The sequence below is a fragment of the Podarcis cretensis genome, assembly GCF_951804945.1.
Source record: "Podarcis cretensis genome assembly, chromosome: 10".
NCBI classification, from domain to species: Eukaryota; Metazoa; Chordata; class Lepidosauria; order Squamata; family Lacertidae; genus Podarcis; species Podarcis cretensis.
Genome location: NC_137179.1, coordinates 57,981,290 through 57,998,294, shown reverse-complemented (window position 1 = coordinate 57,998,294; position 17,005 = coordinate 57,981,290). Strand labels below are relative to the sequence as shown.

General features: G+C 41.9%; 1 protein-coding gene across 6 annotated transcripts in view; it reads right to left on the bottom strand.

The window, feature by feature from the left end:
• Positions 1 to 17,005, bottom strand: part of PTPRZ1 (protein tyrosine phosphatase receptor type Z1) — a 121,028-nt gene that overhangs the window by 42,236 nt on the left and 61,787 nt on the right. For all 6 annotated transcript variants that reach the window (XM_079994000.1, XM_079994001.1, XM_079994002.1 and 3 more), the window contains exons 5-10: positions 16,747 to 16,842; positions 14,870 to 14,936; positions 10,433 to 10,590; positions 9,875 to 10,025; positions 5,113 to 5,297; positions 4,140 to 4,266 (exon numbers count right to left, since the gene is read on the bottom strand). In XM_079994000.1, coding sequence (XP_079850126.1) covers positions 4,140 to 4,266; positions 5,113 to 5,297; positions 9,875 to 10,025; positions 10,433 to 10,590; positions 14,870 to 14,936; positions 16,747 to 16,842 — 784 coding nt within the window. The remainder of the gene's footprint in view (positions 1 to 4,139; positions 4,267 to 5,112; positions 5,298 to 9,874; positions 10,026 to 10,432; positions 10,591 to 14,869; positions 14,937 to 16,746; positions 16,843 to 17,005) is intronic.

The following is a 17,005-nucleotide window of genomic DNA, read 5'->3' as shown; positions in this document are numbered from 1 at the left end:
GAACTTATGTCTAATAGTTCAGGGAGTTAGAACTGTATGAATGGATGATTAAATACCATACTGGTAAATGAAATCCTACGGCAACAACAATAATAAATCAACAAAACTTCAATTTACATTTTAGAGGCAGATTTCAACAAAATGTGTGTCAGGAGTGCGTGCAGGAGCCAGGCCCTGTGAACAGTAGGGCTTCGCAGGACTGGGGCCTTCCTAAGTTTGTTCTGGAGAGGCAAGGCACAGGTGAGGCCATTTGGTAACTCACTGCACCTGGTGGCAAGAGCCAGGAAGGCATATAAGGTCAGCATTTCCCTTCGGCTCTTTGCCACAGCAACATGTTTTCTGCCTTGCTGCGTTTGGCTTCTTGCTTCCTGATCCGCAGACCTTGGCTTCGTGACTCCTTGCTTCTCGACCCTCAGACCCCTGGTTTCTGGACTCTTGTTCCTGCTCCCACCCCACCATCTTACCCCCAGTCCCAACATCCTCAGCCAGGATTTTGATCGCCAGTAAACCGGACTGTGATAATGTGTTCACTTCAGGAAAAATGGCATGTATTGCTACTCTACGGCAAGCACAGTAACTAAGCAGCATGTGACTTTCTGTAGCTTTTAAAGTATCTATCAAATTGGCACAGATGGAATCTCCTTTCCTTCATCTGTTTCATCCCCTGAACCAGACAGGGAGCTTCCTAATCTCTTTGCATCATCTCCAGAACCTCCTATGAACTACTTGGTCCCACAACCATCAATTCTTAGAAGCCACTGATACTCCTAGCCCTCTGTACTCCAAGCTGGGAATCATGGCTCTACTTCTTATGTAGATAAGATCTTTTGAGTCGGGATGACAAACCTTTCCCACTTCCTTTTAGCACCCTTTCCCCAATTCTCTTATTCTGTTTTGATAGATTCTGGAGGCTATACAAAAAGAGTTCCTCTCCAGGTTGATCAAAGCAACCGGGATGACACCTAAAAACAAATGCATGAAGCAACAAGCAAAAGTACAAAAGGAAGTAAGACCACTGGGTCTTCTGAGGCTCCTGCACTGTGCTGATCTTGCCACAACCTCAACCTTTCTGTTATTGTATTCAATAGCAACTTGGTTGGAGAAGGACCAAGTTAGCAGCACAGCCCTACCATGCCATCCTCTATACCAGGCATGTTCAACTGGTTGATCACGATCAACCGATTGATTGCAGGGCATCCCTGGTTGATCCCAGTTGATCATGTGATCCTGACCGATCACCCACAACATAATAATAATACTAAAGCTCAACAACTTAGGTTCTTCCTCTGCAAAAAAAGCTCACTCAGCAACTTTGGGTCTTCCTTCCCCAAAAAAGCTCAACAACTATGGTGAAGAAAGGTCAACAACCTTGGTCAATCCAATGGATAGATCACTACCAGATTTTTTATGGTGGGAGTAGATCTCAGGCTCTTTGGAGTTGGACATGCCTGCCCTATACAACTGAAGAACTCAATAAGTCATAAATTTTCCACTGCAATCAGAGAAAAATCAGTCTGGAGACAGAAGTCCAGCACAGTGTTGCTATGTGGATTTGTGTCTTGCATGTTCTGAAGATTTGGGGGAGATGAATAGGGACAATTCAGTATGAGGGGTTGAGAAGGAAAGGAACCATCTGCTTCACTCTCTGCCCAGGGTTCAAAAAGAGACTTGCACTGTCTTGAGGATGTGATTGGTTGCCAATTCCAGAGAGAAACGCCCATGAATCTATTTAAGGGATATTCAACATGGCATGTAGAAAAGGAGGAACTGGAGACAACAAATGAAATCATGCAGGAAATTAAGAATGCGAGTAATCAAGAGGAGACAGCTAATTTAACAAATAATCCAACTTTTTATTGGATTAGATCAAAACCTGGAGCAATTTCAATCATCTGAACATATTCCAAGAAAACATCTGCAAGTTGTGACCGTGCTATAAAATGGTATTCTAACAAGTTGGTGGGAAACAAAAGACCGAAGGCCTTTTCCTGGCTTTCCATAATCATGATCGGTAGATAAAGAAAACGTGTGTGCGCATGAGAAGCAGAGCCTTCTTATGCCTTTCTACAAGGGGAGAAATATAACCTTAAGAACAAAAGAAGAGTCTGCTAGATCAGGCCACTTGACCATCTAGATCAGCAACCGGTTCTCACAGTGGCCAACCAGATGCCTGTGGGAAACTGGTAAGCAGGACCTGAGCACAAGAGCTGTCCTGGGGCTTTCAGGAACTGGTATTCAGAAGCATTTCTCCCTCAAGCTGTGGAGACAGAGCATAGACATCATGGATCTTTGCTACATATAGCCTTAAGCTCCATGAATTTGCCTAGTCTTCTTTGTTGGTGGCCAACAACAAGAAGATCTCCCTCTGGATTCTCCAGGCATCTGATAAGATCCAATTCAGTGGGTAAGATCAGGGTTTTGCAAGGTGTGGCGGCAGACCAGTAAGAAAAGATATTACACTTGGGGAAGCTAATTGGTACACAATATGATAAAAATAGGATTTAAGTGAAAGTGAGGATGAGCCCTTAGTCATTACTAGTAATAACTTAACTTCCAGTCTGTAATCTGGGGATGTGTGTGCTCAACAGTTCTCGATTTCACAGAGGAATCATTGAAGGGAATCCTCAATGATGTAAGAATACAAATGGAGCTATTTTTGAGGACCAAATGAAGACTGCTCTTCTTTGAAGGTTTGATTAAGTTGTCTTTCTCCATTTTCTTCATACGTATTGTTTGTATTGTACTCCCAAGACAAACAAAACTGTAATCCTATACCCTTGGTGTGGGACGCCTTCGGCCTTTTAGATGTTGCTGAACTACAACTCCCATCATCCCTGGCCATTGGTCATGCTTGGTAGGGCTGATCTGAGTTGTAGTTCAGAACCATCTGGAGGGCCAAAGGTTCCCCACTCCTACTATACCCACATAACTGGGAGTAAGCACCTAATACACTTAATGAGATTTATATTCTGAGCAGAAATGTTCAGGATTTAATAGTATATTCCACAAGTCCTCACACTTTGTCATAACAACTCTACCAGGCCAATAAAACACGGGCTGCTAAATGGTGATAAAAGAAAGGCAAATTACTGGGAAAGACTTGCTTCCCACCTCAGATCAAACACAGAATTTAAATTCATTTATGGCATTTGATGCTTTGAAACTGCTGAGAAGTATCCTAGGAGAGCGAAAAGCATATGGAAAATTAAAGCCTGTACAAGCATCCTCAAACAACCCAAGATATCAGACTCATGGGAAATAGTAGGATGTTCATGTATCCTCTGGTCCAGAGACTCTTGTAGAAAATTGTTTAGGAATTAGCTTATACCCCTCCTGATAACTCTGTGCCATTCTGGGTAGGTTGCCTTAGACTATGAAAAATTATTATCGTGTATTATTCAATTTGCACTATTCATGTAAGGATGAGGGTGAAAATTTATATGTTTATATAATTTTAAAACGCAATTTTCTTAAGCTGCGGTAACTATTCAACTATTCTGAATTCAGAGAATAAAGTTAGGATGAGTAGTTCAACAGAAATAAACCAAACCACTAATATAGTGTATTCTACATAAAGGAGTGAAAATAGAGCTTTGAAGTAAACAAAACATAATAGTTAGTTCTTTTGAATTTTGCTGTCCAACATTAAGAAGCAAGGGAATTCCATCACCACATTTGCACTGAAGTAGAATTTCAAAGCGGCAACATGCAATAAGATTTCAAAATCAATGGAAATCACATTCAGCAATTTCTTTTTACTAGTGCATGGACTATTATTTAATATACAAGCAATTTAGCAACTGACAGTTTATTTGACCATGTGAAATAGATGGGCCAGCTATGTCATGGTTAAGTAGGCATTTGAACCTAGGTTTTATAAAACTACATTGAAATAACTTAGGCAGCAGCAGGCAGAAACCATAATCAAAGTGGCTGTGGAACATTGCCATTATCATGGTTCATAATCTGAAATAACAGAACACCCAATGTCTACACTTAAGGAAATGTCAGGAAACAGAGAAGCTCAGAAATGTCAAATGTAAACCATTGATACTGAAATTCCATAGCACTGCATTTTCAGCTGGTTTGCAAATAAGATTCTTGTGTGTTTTCATAGAGAGAGGAAAAAGTGCACTTACCTGGATCATCCAAAGGCATGTCAACAATCACTTGATCACTGTGTTTTCCATAGAGACCATTAGCACAAATGGCAACTATTTGAAGAACATAACTTGTATTAGGCAGCAGATTATTCAGAATGGCCCCCTGGAAGGAAAGAAGCCAATTAACTACATTATGCACATTCAACACACCTGCTTCTTTTCTTGCCTCAGGCTTCTGCATGTTAACTACATTCCCAACTCTTAATAACCCCTATAATAAGGAATACTCTTCAGGTGCAGCATTTTCCCCCAAGTAATACACATGCATGTAATGGTCAGAACTGATACCCATCTGATAAAACTGACAATGGGCAAAGCTGTTGCCCAAAGTTACACAGAATAAAATGAATTCACATGGCTTAGCCTCAAAATCAGACTCAATGGTGATGGATGCTTGTTTCTTTTGATGTGCCTGCCCCATTCATGTAGAAAGTAGGGAGAGGATTGGTCTTCCTTCAACAGTAAAAGGAATGTGTAAGGGAGACGAGTCAAATCCTAAATCATGAGCATCTTACTCCCCCCCTGCCCCCCACACTTGTTGTTCTGGCTGATTTTCTCAATTCATTAGTTTGCTTCTAGTCTCAGAGCTCAGATAAAGTTGCCCGGATCAGAGCGAACATAGAGAGGTTAGAGGGACAAGGAGAGTTCAGTGCCCCACTACCAGCTGTTCCTTTCATAGTTAAAGCATCATCTAATTTTATATGTGAATAGGGCAGACATGTGAATGATGGCTCTGTCATTGGCCCAAAGCTTACCCTCTGTGAGAAGTGCATTGTACCAGTTATATAAATATCACCATGGGTAATTAAAGTTATCATTGAGAGAGGGCAACCAGCATGCTGAGTTCTCATTAGTGCTAGCAAAGCAGTCCCTCGCAATAAGGATTTGTAAGTGGATCACCATCTTTGTTTTTGTACCAAATAATAAATAAATAACAGTGGTCAGTTACCAAGTCCTGATACCCATCTGTTAGAAATTCATGCTTTGTCTGGTCTTCTCCTTCCAACTCCTGATAAAAAACAGCAAATCTCTCGATCATTGTGTCATATACAACTCGTGGCCTCTCCCAGGTAACCAGAAGGCTGGTGTAGTTCTTTGGATCAGCTTGAACATTCTCTGGCTCTAAGCTGCAAACTTAGAAGAAAACGACACAAAGAAAACCATGTTAATACATGTTAAAGAAAGTCATGATACATATGTGTCAGAGCTGCCCGAGGTCCCAGCTCACAGAGGACCAACGCTAGGTCGTGGTTATATACAAAAGTCTTTATTGAAGTTCAGTTTCCATTCCAAAGCCGTAGCGTGCAGCTCTACGTCTTAAACCCTAGACCGCCGAAGCTCCGTCTGAGTCTCCTCCCCCTAGACACCAGTTTAAGACTCTAGCCTTACTCCACCTCTTCCGTTGTTCTTTCCTCCTCTGGGTCCGTCTGCCCGCCGGGGTGTTGCCCTTTCTGGACTCTTCTGATGCTGAAGAGTCCCCGGATTCTTCCCCCTGCCTCTGGCGTGCTTTAGGACCTGGCTCCCAATTTGAGCTCCCTGCTGTCCCGCGCGCCTGTACATTTGAACTTGGCGCGCGCGCCCACCCGGCCACCTTTCTCCTGACCGTTACACTGCTCCTGTCACTGCTTCCCCCTTCGGGGGGGGGCTAGCTGGATCTGACTTCCCCTCCGTTCCCTCACTCAGCGATAGGGGCGTGGTCAGCCCTGACTCATCTTCTCTCCCCACTGGAGGGGAAGCCTGCCCTGACACATGGGACTCTTCCCCCCAGCTACGCTCTGGTGGGGAAACTGGTCCCGATCTCCAGCTGCTGCTTTGGGAGTCGCTGCTGGCCCCTAGCTTCTGGTGCGTCCCTCCCGGGACCCCCCTTGCCCTGGCCATCTCTCGGGCCACTGTCATCTTCCCCTACGCTGCCCTCAGATTCTTCCCCTTCGCTCTCCATCTCCCCTCTTCCCTGTGCTTCTGCTCCTGAGCCCCTGACAATATGCAACATAAATAAAAGGAAACCCACAACATGTTCCTCAGCTATAGGGTGAGCCCAGCATCTTCCTGGCTTCACAACTGAAAGAACAGGCTATAGGCCCCTAAATCAGATGCTGTCTCAGGAGTGGTTGTAGCAGTAAATTCTGAAGAGCAGGTATACTTCATTACAACCCCATAGCCACACTCTCATAGCCTTGCCCCTGCAATGACAATGCAACAAAAATGCATTTTGACCAATGCAGACTACGGCTTCAATATCATGGCAGCTTTTTTTCTCATTCACTTCTCCTGTTTTGCTGACACTGAATTTGATGAAAAGGTGTGTTTTTTTTGGGGGGGGGGCAGAGATTGCTTCTGTTTCAATGACTAGCTAGAATCTTATCTTCCCCAAAGGAAATCTAAGGAGGAAAGTGGCCCCATATCTCTAAAAAACAGAATAGATGTTAAGTCTGTCTTCACCTTAAAAGCCAACTCAAGAGAGTCACTAAATTATCATAGAGTCATATTATTAGAGAGTCATATTATCAAGCAGCCACATCGTGGAGATTATGGATCCATCTGTATAGAGGCTGGTATGCATGTTGAAACCGTTGGTATCTAATTGATTACTTTGCAGAGTGTATTGCTTTCATCACTTCAAAGCAGAAACACAAGTCTGTGGAGGTATTAGTGCACTGCCATTTGGAACAACTTCTGTGTGGCTGGATTTAAAGTGGCTAAAATGCAGCCACACAGATATAGGCATTGGCCTTAAGGATGACAGTAATTTAATCCATCACTACAGTGGTCAGTTTTCATTAAAATGATTTCAGTTAATGTATATATATATAATCTAAGAATTTGGCTCTTGAACACAAGAGGGCACTCAAGGCTCAATATTCATTTCCAGTATTAAACCTGTATGATGCAAAAAGGTAAAGGACGCCTGGATGGTTAAATCTAGTCAAAGGAGACTATGGGGTTGCAGCGCTCATCTTGCTTTCAGGCTGAGGAAGCCACCGTTTGTTCACAGACAGCTTTCCGGGTTATGTAGCCAGCATGACTAAATCGCTACTGGTGCAACGAAACACCGTGACGGAAACCAGATCGCACGGAAATGCCATTTACTTTCCCGCTGCAGCAGTACCTATTTATCTACTTGCAGTGGTATGCTTTTGAACTGCTAGCTTGGTAGAAACTGGGACAGAGCAACGGGAGCTCACCACTGTTGTGCGGATTCTGGCTGCAAGAAAATAGTGCTCAGTAGATTACAAGAGGTGTGAAGGGTGGAGTGTGAGACTACTTAACTAACTGACCAATTGCATTGCAGAAATCTCAGTTGTGCCCCCCAACACAAAGCCAGCCCTCCCCCCCAAAAAAAATAAATCCTGGCTATGCCCATGGCACCAAACTCTAATATTTAATTATCATCTCTCTCTTTCCCATAGAAATGGATCATGGGAAGATTTTAAATTATGGATCAACACATAAAAGAAGAGTTTGGATTTGATATCCCGCTTTATCACTACCCTAGGGAGTCTCAAAGTGGCTAACATTCTCCTTTCCCTTCCCCATAACAAACACACTGTGAGGTGAGTGGAGCTGAGAGACTTCAAAGAAGTGTAACTAGCCCAAGGTCACCCAATTAAAGAGCTACTTAAGCAGTGTAAAATAAAAATTGTAGATAAAATGAAGCTAAAAACAAACAAAACAAACAAGGAACAAACAAACTGAGGGTAACTCATGCTTCCTATACCTATGATTCTTTGAAATGTCTGAAGCAATTCAGAGATGCTCTGCTGAAGACAGATGCAGAAGCAATGGCACCAAAACTGCATGAATCTTGCCACGCATGGAGGCGCAAGGATTTCTCTTTTTAAAGAAAGCTGGGAATGAAAAGTATGAAGCACATATAGCCTGAAGTTGCTGGTTTGACAAGTGAAAAATGGCCTGTATGGAGCTCTGTTTCCACTCCATGTAAACACTGGAACTCCTGCACGCAGAAGGGGTGCCAATAAAATGAAATTCATTTTCGTTTGGACCCATGAACCTGATGTATGTGAGTGCTTGGTCCCATGAGAATCTTTGCAAGGAGGTTACTGTGAAAAGGCAAGTTGTGATGAGATGGAACTTTGTATGTACTTAGACTTAAACCACATGGATATGCCTCCTCAGTTCCTCAAGATTCTTATGCATCTCAGTCATCTTCCTATTTTCTAGCTTAATGCATGCCACCTGGCCAAGGAGAATAAATCCAAACAGCTGCTGGAGATAAAAGGCAAGGAACAAAATAGGGGATAACAGCAACCCCCAATGGATGTTCAGCCATGGGACAAAACTAAGGAGGGAAGCAAAACAGCTGCAGCCCTTGTTCTAGCAGTAAGAACAAGGTCAAAAAAGAAAAGAAAAGAAGCATAGTATCAGGACCTACAGCACAAAAGGAACAGACACAACTGGTGTTCTGATGCAAAATAAATAATAATTAAAATTTAAGTATGCATTTAACAAATAAAAGCAGTGTTTTTCAATGCCCACTAATTCTATATGGAGCTATAATATGCAGAACTCAAAGAACTTAACACATTTTTTTTTTATGTACAAGCTCATCCTTATCCTAGCTACTTATAGCCACTACTGCTCACTTTATTCTTGGTGATTTATCTCATTGAAAACACCAGCTTATTGTTAAACTGATTAAACTGTTAAAGAGAAGAGATGCCCTTCAATATTTTGTGACTTTTGGGTGGAATCATTTAGCTAAGTTTCTGAAATGGGAAAGGGAATCACGAAGGCTCAACAGCGATGATTTATAAGTTGGTTTTTTACCCTGCTTCTGAGGCTTATTGTGAGGCTTATGCCCCACTCAACAGGTTACATAAATTATAACCACAACCACAATAAAACATTTTTTTAAAAATTCAGTTAGGAAAAAATATAGGTATGACAGATAAGAAACAAGACTTCGCTTATACCAAAACCTGCAAAAGCCTGCAGGTTTATTACTGCAGAAATGGAAATTACATATGCCATTCAATGCACATTAGCGATGAACAGTAAAATCTTCTTTGATTTAACAGGAAAGGTGCTTTTCTCAGGGCAAAGAACACAATTGGCAACTTGTACAGCTTTTATTACACACTGTCGTCTCTGAAGCTATATGACCATTTCATTGTTGTACTGAATTTTAAAAGTAAGGCTTTTTTTAAAAAAAAAAAATCCCAATTGTTGCTTGATACTAAATCCAACTGGGGGGAATATGCGCATACTGGAAAAATGCATAAAAATTGTCACTGTGCATGCAGGCCCTGCCCCCAATATAGCTGCCAGGACTGCATGTATACGGTCCCACTCTGTAAGCAAACAATCACAAAGAACAGCTGTTCAGGTGGGTCTGGATTTACCGTATTTTTTGCACCATAACACTCACTTTTTTCCTCCTAGAAAGTAAGGGGAAATGTCTGTGCGTGTTATGGAGGGAATGCCTACGGGTGGCATGCCTACGGATTTTCCTCCTCTAAAAACTATGTGCGTGTTATGGTTGGGTGCGTGTTATAGAGCGAAAAATACGGTAATTTAAAGCACACACAACTCTTTCCCCCCTGCCAAACAGCTAATTGGTGTGATGACCGATTTCCTGACTGTTTTGTGCATGTGTGGATTTGAATCAGAGCCCATATATTTCTTATAGAAGCAATTTGTTGTGGTTAAGATTATGGTCATATCTGTCAAGTAAGCAAGTTAGCAAGACATACCTGCTTCATGAATTACTTCTTCTCCGGTATATGAGGAAAACACCTGGCCGGAAAATTTATGCTGTTGCTCTCTAAAATTGTTTTGCAGGTAGTCCATCAGCATCACGTAACCAGATTGTTGCATGGTAAGGACATCGCAAAATACTGACAGCTGCAAAAATGCAATAAATGCAGTCACACAGGGAGTTTTCTTTAGAAACAGCTCTGCATAAACTATACTAGCAACAGGACTTTTAGGGTGATGGAAAAATCAGTATTTGCATTGTACACATTGTTGTGATTGGGTCATAACTCTCATGCAACATATATTGAAAAGGCAGCATTTACATTCTCATAGTTCTTTCCCCCTCCTTCATGTTTTAGTTTAGCGTATAATGAGGTTTGTGTACTAATTCTTTGTGTTTGGATAAGTGAAATTTTGCTTTGTGAATGTTCATAAAGTGGGACATGTGTGTATACATACTTCAGCACTCAATGCCACCACTACGGTGAAAATGTGTATATTTTTTTGTGTGCGATTAAAATAATTATTTCTTTGACATGTATTATGTAAGTTACCTGGTTTTCTGAAATGTTAACAGTGTCTTTGAATATAATCCATTCAACTGTCTCTGAGCAGGGCGGAGTCGACAAAGATCCATTATACGTGTAATATTTGTCTGTTGCATTTGGCAATAGGTTCAACAAGATGAAAGGCTCCAATTCAGTTTTTTTCCCTGCAAAATATAATTTTTAAGTAAACAGTGATGTTATGCATAAATCCAGGATGCATAAAATAAAAGCAGAGCCCAAACAATATTTTTTAAACAGTAGCAAAGAAATCATCCCACTGTGAGGTTAGTTACTGTGACGGTTGTGGGAAAACAAAAACTAAACGTTATTTATATATAAACACAATTCAGTGAATTATTTGGGGGATGGGGGGAGGGTTGCACATATTTTGACTGGGTAGAAAGGTGCCTCACACACCTGCTGCCCTGATCCTTGCCTGTTTTGAAAACTGAAAGGCTGATTAGAGTCCTTTCACTTTGAGTTCTCTTTGTTTAACCTTTCTTGCATTGCTGGCTGCCTACTTTGTATTCATAGCCAAGCATGTCAGTAATTATACATGTGTGAAAAATGCCCTTTAGATACTGTTCCCAGTCCCTGGGTTCTGCTGTCAGTTCTTATATTTTACACATTGGCCAGCAGCCCATCTAGGAGAAGGAAGACTCTGAACCTAAAGCTTTCTGCTGCCCTGCAGGATATCTTTGGGAGAAGAAAAGGCTAAGGAGTATACACTACACAAATACAAAGTGGAGTCCCTAAGACGTTTGAATGACGCCTTGTGTGCGTCCTTCCGGCCACTCCTGCAGCCAAGCTGGTGCCAGATGTATTGCTCTGCTTTCTTTGGGCCACATTAAAAGGGTGAGTGGGGAGGGGGTCTTGTTGAATGAGCAGCCCAGGACCTCCATACAAATTGTCCAGGTTTGTGCCCTAGGTTTGTGTCACTTTGGTGCTGTTAACATAGCAGTGTGACTTCACCCACGGAGGCGCACGGCATTGCCTCTCGAGACATTGACGGATGTCAACAACAATGACCAGCAACCCAAGTAATTTACTAACATCAGTTCTAAGGCCTGTAGTGGAAATGTCACAACTTTGCTCAGCTGGTTTTGTAGCTAGAATGTTCTTCTGAACATTAAACCCAAATCTGTGCCGCCTGTAGTATTTAGTTTTAAATTCAGAGGCTTCGAATAATAGCTACCTTCCTTCTTCCATCATAGCTGTCTTTCTGATATCTTAAGATTGCTTTCATAAGCTCCATACTTTAAATATTATCATAAGAACTTACAGTTGTGACAGCTTCATCAAATTAAGTCAATGTCAAGTGAGTATAAAGTTATGCACAATAACTTTCACCCCACGGCAAAAAACAAACAAAAAACAAAAACAAAAACAGCTGATGGCAGAGACCAAGGAAAAAAGATGGGAGAGCAGTCTCATCTCTTCCCAGGAAATGCTAGAAAGCACTGCTGCAAGAAAAGTATGCAGCAGCTGCAGAGACTCTTTCTTTCTTGGGATATTAGCTAGGGTAGGACTAGGGCTTAAAAGCAGCCTTCCTCAAACTCGGCCCTCCAGATGTTTTGAGGCTACAATTCCCATCATCCCTGACCACTGAGCCTGCTAGCTCGGGATTATGGGAGTTGTAGGCCAAAAACATCTGGAGGGCCGAGTTTGAGGAAGCCTGGCTTAAAGGGTATTCCTCAGCTAGGCTGCGTTTATTGGTAGTTCGAACTGGAGGCTACTGGATGAACAGAGAAAATTCATTTGTGGGCCCCTGCACAGTGGAGCCATGGGGAAGGGGTGTCCAATATTGGAATCAAATAAGGCCACAACTTTCATTGATTATAGATATGAGGAGGTTTTGGCATAGACATTGGGTGTGTATCCGAAAATCAACCAGCCTCCCTGCTGGCTGATGGACAATAGGGGTTGACCATTGCCAGGCATCACCATATGCATGCACAACATCTGAGCAACTCTCTCTGATCACTGGCAGGAGGCGCCATGGTTCCTTTAAAGGGGATACCCCATTATAGTGGGGCAGCAGTGGGGGCACCCCCTGCCTGCCTGGACTAAGGATTCAACCCAGTGCCTTATTTGCCCCAAAGTTGGGAAGATTGCTATGAGGTAGGCCCAATTAGTCTTCAAGGAAAACTTGTCCCTGGCCCTGAACATGGTGACCAATTATCTCCGTAGCTTGTTTATCATGTGGCCACTTATTCTGCCACTAGAACAAAGGGTGGATGGGTGGGAATCCAGTGGAGATTGAGGTGCTTCTTTCTCAGTGTGCCTGGTTCATATAGGTAGGGAGCAGACCAGAGGGATGAAGTCTTCACTCAGGTCCGCTCTGAGGTTGCAGCCCTCTGCTTGCATCCAATTGGCTCCTGGAGCCTCCTGAACATTTACCTGGCAGGAAACAGCCTCTCCCATCGCACTGAAGCTAGATGGAAGGAGCAGGCAGCTGCCCCCTTTATCACAGCTTTGCTTGGTGGCAACTGCTGCCCTGCTACGATTCCGCAGGGAATGGGAATTAAAGAGAATTCCTTCTTTAAGAACAAGAAATCTGACTACACCCCTTCCCAACAATTCACGTTGCCAAATACATTATTTTAATATTCTTCTTATTATAATCTTCTTGAATGAATCTCTTTGTAAAATGTATTAATATTTTGTTATTGGCTGCGTGGATCTTCCCTAAACACGGGAATCACAGGAACTTTCCTGAAGTAAGATTTTAATAGTACCTTCTTTGTTATTATATAATGGCACTGAACTCTGTCAGCAGAGCTGAGGAAAAATGCTTCCACTAAGTTGCAGTGTTTTGTCATCATGTTAGACGCTTCCATACATGTATCACGTTTACAAACTAAAATGTGTGATCTGATAGATGTTCACTTCACAAAAGATTGATAGAAATCCTCTCCAGAGTTTGTCCAGTTTGCCACCATCGCAAGACTGATGAATTGACTCATATTTATTAAAAGAAGTTTACAGCTCAGAAAAACAGTATCCGGTTTCACTTTCTGGACTGTGAAACGGAATGTATCAATGGCACAAAGAAATCAGTCTTACACAGCTCTGAGCCACTTTTGTTTCCAGTCCATAAAAGGAGGGCAAAGTGCTTGAATCTTTGTTTTCTAACTGAACAAGAGTACACAATAGTTATATTTTGATTGATCTGGTTAATTTGCAGACTGCTTAATATATAAAAGACTAAGTGTTTCACAAAATAAGAAAACATAATGCTACAAAGCCAAAATACAAATAAAGCAAAATGCATACTGATAGAATCATAGAATTATCACAATAAAAATCCCGAATTAAAATACAGAGCAGTGCACTCTTAACACCTAATGGTCAGGAAATGCCAAAACAAAAACAAAAAAGGAATGAAAACATGTTACTGTTGATGCCTTTTGGGTGTCCCAAAGCATTGGAGCCAACGCAGGAAAGGCTCACTCCATGTTGTAACTAGAAGGCAATCCATCAGCCATGGCACTCCTCCTCTTTAGATGCTGACTATAGGGATACACTGTAGTAAAGGTAAAGGGACCCCTGACAATTAGGTCCAGTAGTGGCCGACTCTGGGGTTGCGGTGCTCATCTTGCTTTATTGGTCGAGGGAGCCGGCATACAGCTTCTGGGTCATGACTAAGCTGCTTCTGCCGAATCAGAGCAGCGCACGGAAACACCATTTACCTTCCCACTGGAGCGATACCTATTTATCTACTTGCACTTTGACATGCTTTCAAACTGCTAGGTTGGCAGGAGCTCAGACTGAGCAATGGGAGCTCACCCCGTCGCGGGGATTTGAACCGCCGACCTTCTGATCGGCAAGTCCTAGGCTCTGTGGATTAACCCACAGTGCCACCCGCGTCCCATTATACTGTAGTAGAACAGTCGAAAATTTATAAACTTCCCTAAAAAGAACTTAGTTCAGAAATCCCAAAACAAGTAAAATTAATGGCTGCCTTATCATTAATTTAAACACAGTACACTTAGCACCCAGCTATTAAAAGATTTGGATCTCATAAGTATGTGGGCATCTCCATTTACTTCAAGTTCAGAAGCACATCTGGAAATGCAATGGAATGCATGTGCACACAAATTCACTTCCTCATCTGAAGTGAATGAGACTGTTAATTTCAGATGGTGGCAGCAGAGAGGGCTCTGCACTGAAGCCTGGTAAATGAGCTCCCAATGTCCCTTCCCGGCCCTTACAGGTATATTTATGAAAGGCTATAGGAATCAATACGCATATTGATTCAGTTTCAAATTGTGGTATATCTAGACTTCATAAATTCACATCACTTCTAGGGGAATCCTATACCCACTTAACATTAATTCAATGAACCTTACTCCTGAAAGTAGACATGTATAGGATTGCACTGTCAGTGTATTCAAATGGATAATTGTGCGTATGGTTTCTCGTGTTGTACCACTAACTCACCAAAGCGACTAACACTGGCCACACCATCGATAATTGAATTGTAATCCATATTATCTTCCAGACCAACCTGTTGGAGAAATATTGCATGATTTATTCTTAAGTCAAGTCTACACTTTTATTAATTTGTTATATCTTGAATTACACTGGGCAACAATTTTTTTACTTTTTGAATGTTGTCTAGATTTCTACAACTGATTTAGGGTATTTTTGCACTGCTGAATCAGGAAATGGCATCCGTTTCTCTCCATCAGGTCAGGTTTACGGTAAACTGAATGGTGGGCATTGATAAAGGTAAGTACACGTAAATTGCATGTCGCTTCACCATTTTTCAAACTTCAGGGCTTGAACTTCCGTTTCTTGGAACTCCTGGAATGCTCAGCAGCAGGGAGGTCTCTCTTCAGAGTCCAACAGTAGTCAGCCATCATGACTGCGTCCCAGCGACCCTGATACCTGGTCTCCATCTCTTTCATGTCCTGATGGAATCTCTCTCCCTGCTCATCACTCATTGAACCCAGGTTCTCAGGAAACCAGTCCATATGTGAAAATAGGTAGTGCATCTTGACGCTCATGTTGCAGCCCAGGTTTCTGAAAGCAGTCAGCATGTTGTTGACAAGTTCTGCGTAGTTTCTGGCCTTATTGTTGCCAAGAAAGTTCTTCACTACCAGAACAAATGCCTTCCACGCTTCCAGTTCCACTTCGTTCATTGAGTTTCCGAACTCTGGATCTCTGATGAGCTGACGGATCTGAGGACTGTCAAAGATGCCAGCTTTCAACTTCTCCACGGTCAATCCTGGAAAAGCCTGGCACAAGTAAGTGAAGCAGTCACCATCCTTGTCCAGAGCCTTGGTGAACTGCTTGATTAAGCCGAGCTTGATGTGCAGCGGTGGGAAGAGTATTCTGTCTCTGTCCACCAGAGGGTCGTTGATGACGTTCCTTTTTTTGCAAGGCACCAATTCCTCCCGCACAGGCCAGTCCTCCTTCGTGTAATGCTGAGCACGGTCCCTACTATCCCACATGCACAGAAAACATGGGTACTTGGTGAAGCCAGACTGTTGTCCCAACAAAAAGTTCACCATCTTCAGGTCAACACAAATAAACCACTTGCGCTGATCATAACCAATTCTCTCCAGCACATACTTCACCGCTTCATAGTTCTCCTTCAGTGTAGTCGAGTGAGCCAGGGGTATAGAGGCAAACTGGTTGCCATTGTGTAGCAGAACACATTTCAGTGATCGCTTGCTGCTGTCAATGAACAGTCTCCAATCTTTGGGTTCGTACTGTGGCACTCCAAGCTTGAGCAGAAGCTGCGCAATATCTGCACAGTACACCAAGTCCTTCTCTTCCGAGAAAAAAACGGAGGTTTTATGACTTCAAACTGATCCCTTTTCGACATAATCACCCAGAACTATCGAACCTGAATACTTATTGTCATTAAAATAATCATTTCCAATCAAAACAATTATTCGACATGGCATTTTACCCCCACCAACTTCTTCTAAAATGCTCTACACAAGCGTACATGTGAACAAAAACATAAAAAAGACATGTGGCCATAGCTCAAAAACTTGACCTGATTGAGCAAAACCAATGTGATTTTTGGATTCAGCGCATCAGATTCGTCCTAAATCAACTGAAAAAATGCAGGCAACAAATTTGTTGTTGACCAGTGTTATAAAGTTGTATATTTATATTTATATTGATGCATATGTGCGCGCACACACAAAACCGAATGTTAAAATATTTCAGTGGATAAGGCTTGCTTTTCCTCATGGAAAATTAATTAGCAATAAGACATGCACAAAGTACAATGCTTACCTTTAAGATGGAAATGATTACATTTCTGAGTTAAGATGAACAATATGCAAAATGATGATTACCTCAAATAAAATAGATAAAGCTCTTAATTTCCCATTTCCTTCAATTGCCTTATCTAAATCCACAAACTGATTTGAATCATAACAGTATATTTGCATCTGTAAAAAGAAGAATAACAACAATTTAGGTGTTTTCTCCCTGTCAAACATCAATAGTATCAGATATGTGTATTAACTTCAGATAAAAGCTTTTGAAACTCAGCCCTGTTCAAAGATATCTAAACACTGCTTGGAAACCTATCTTACACCTAATAAAATATTA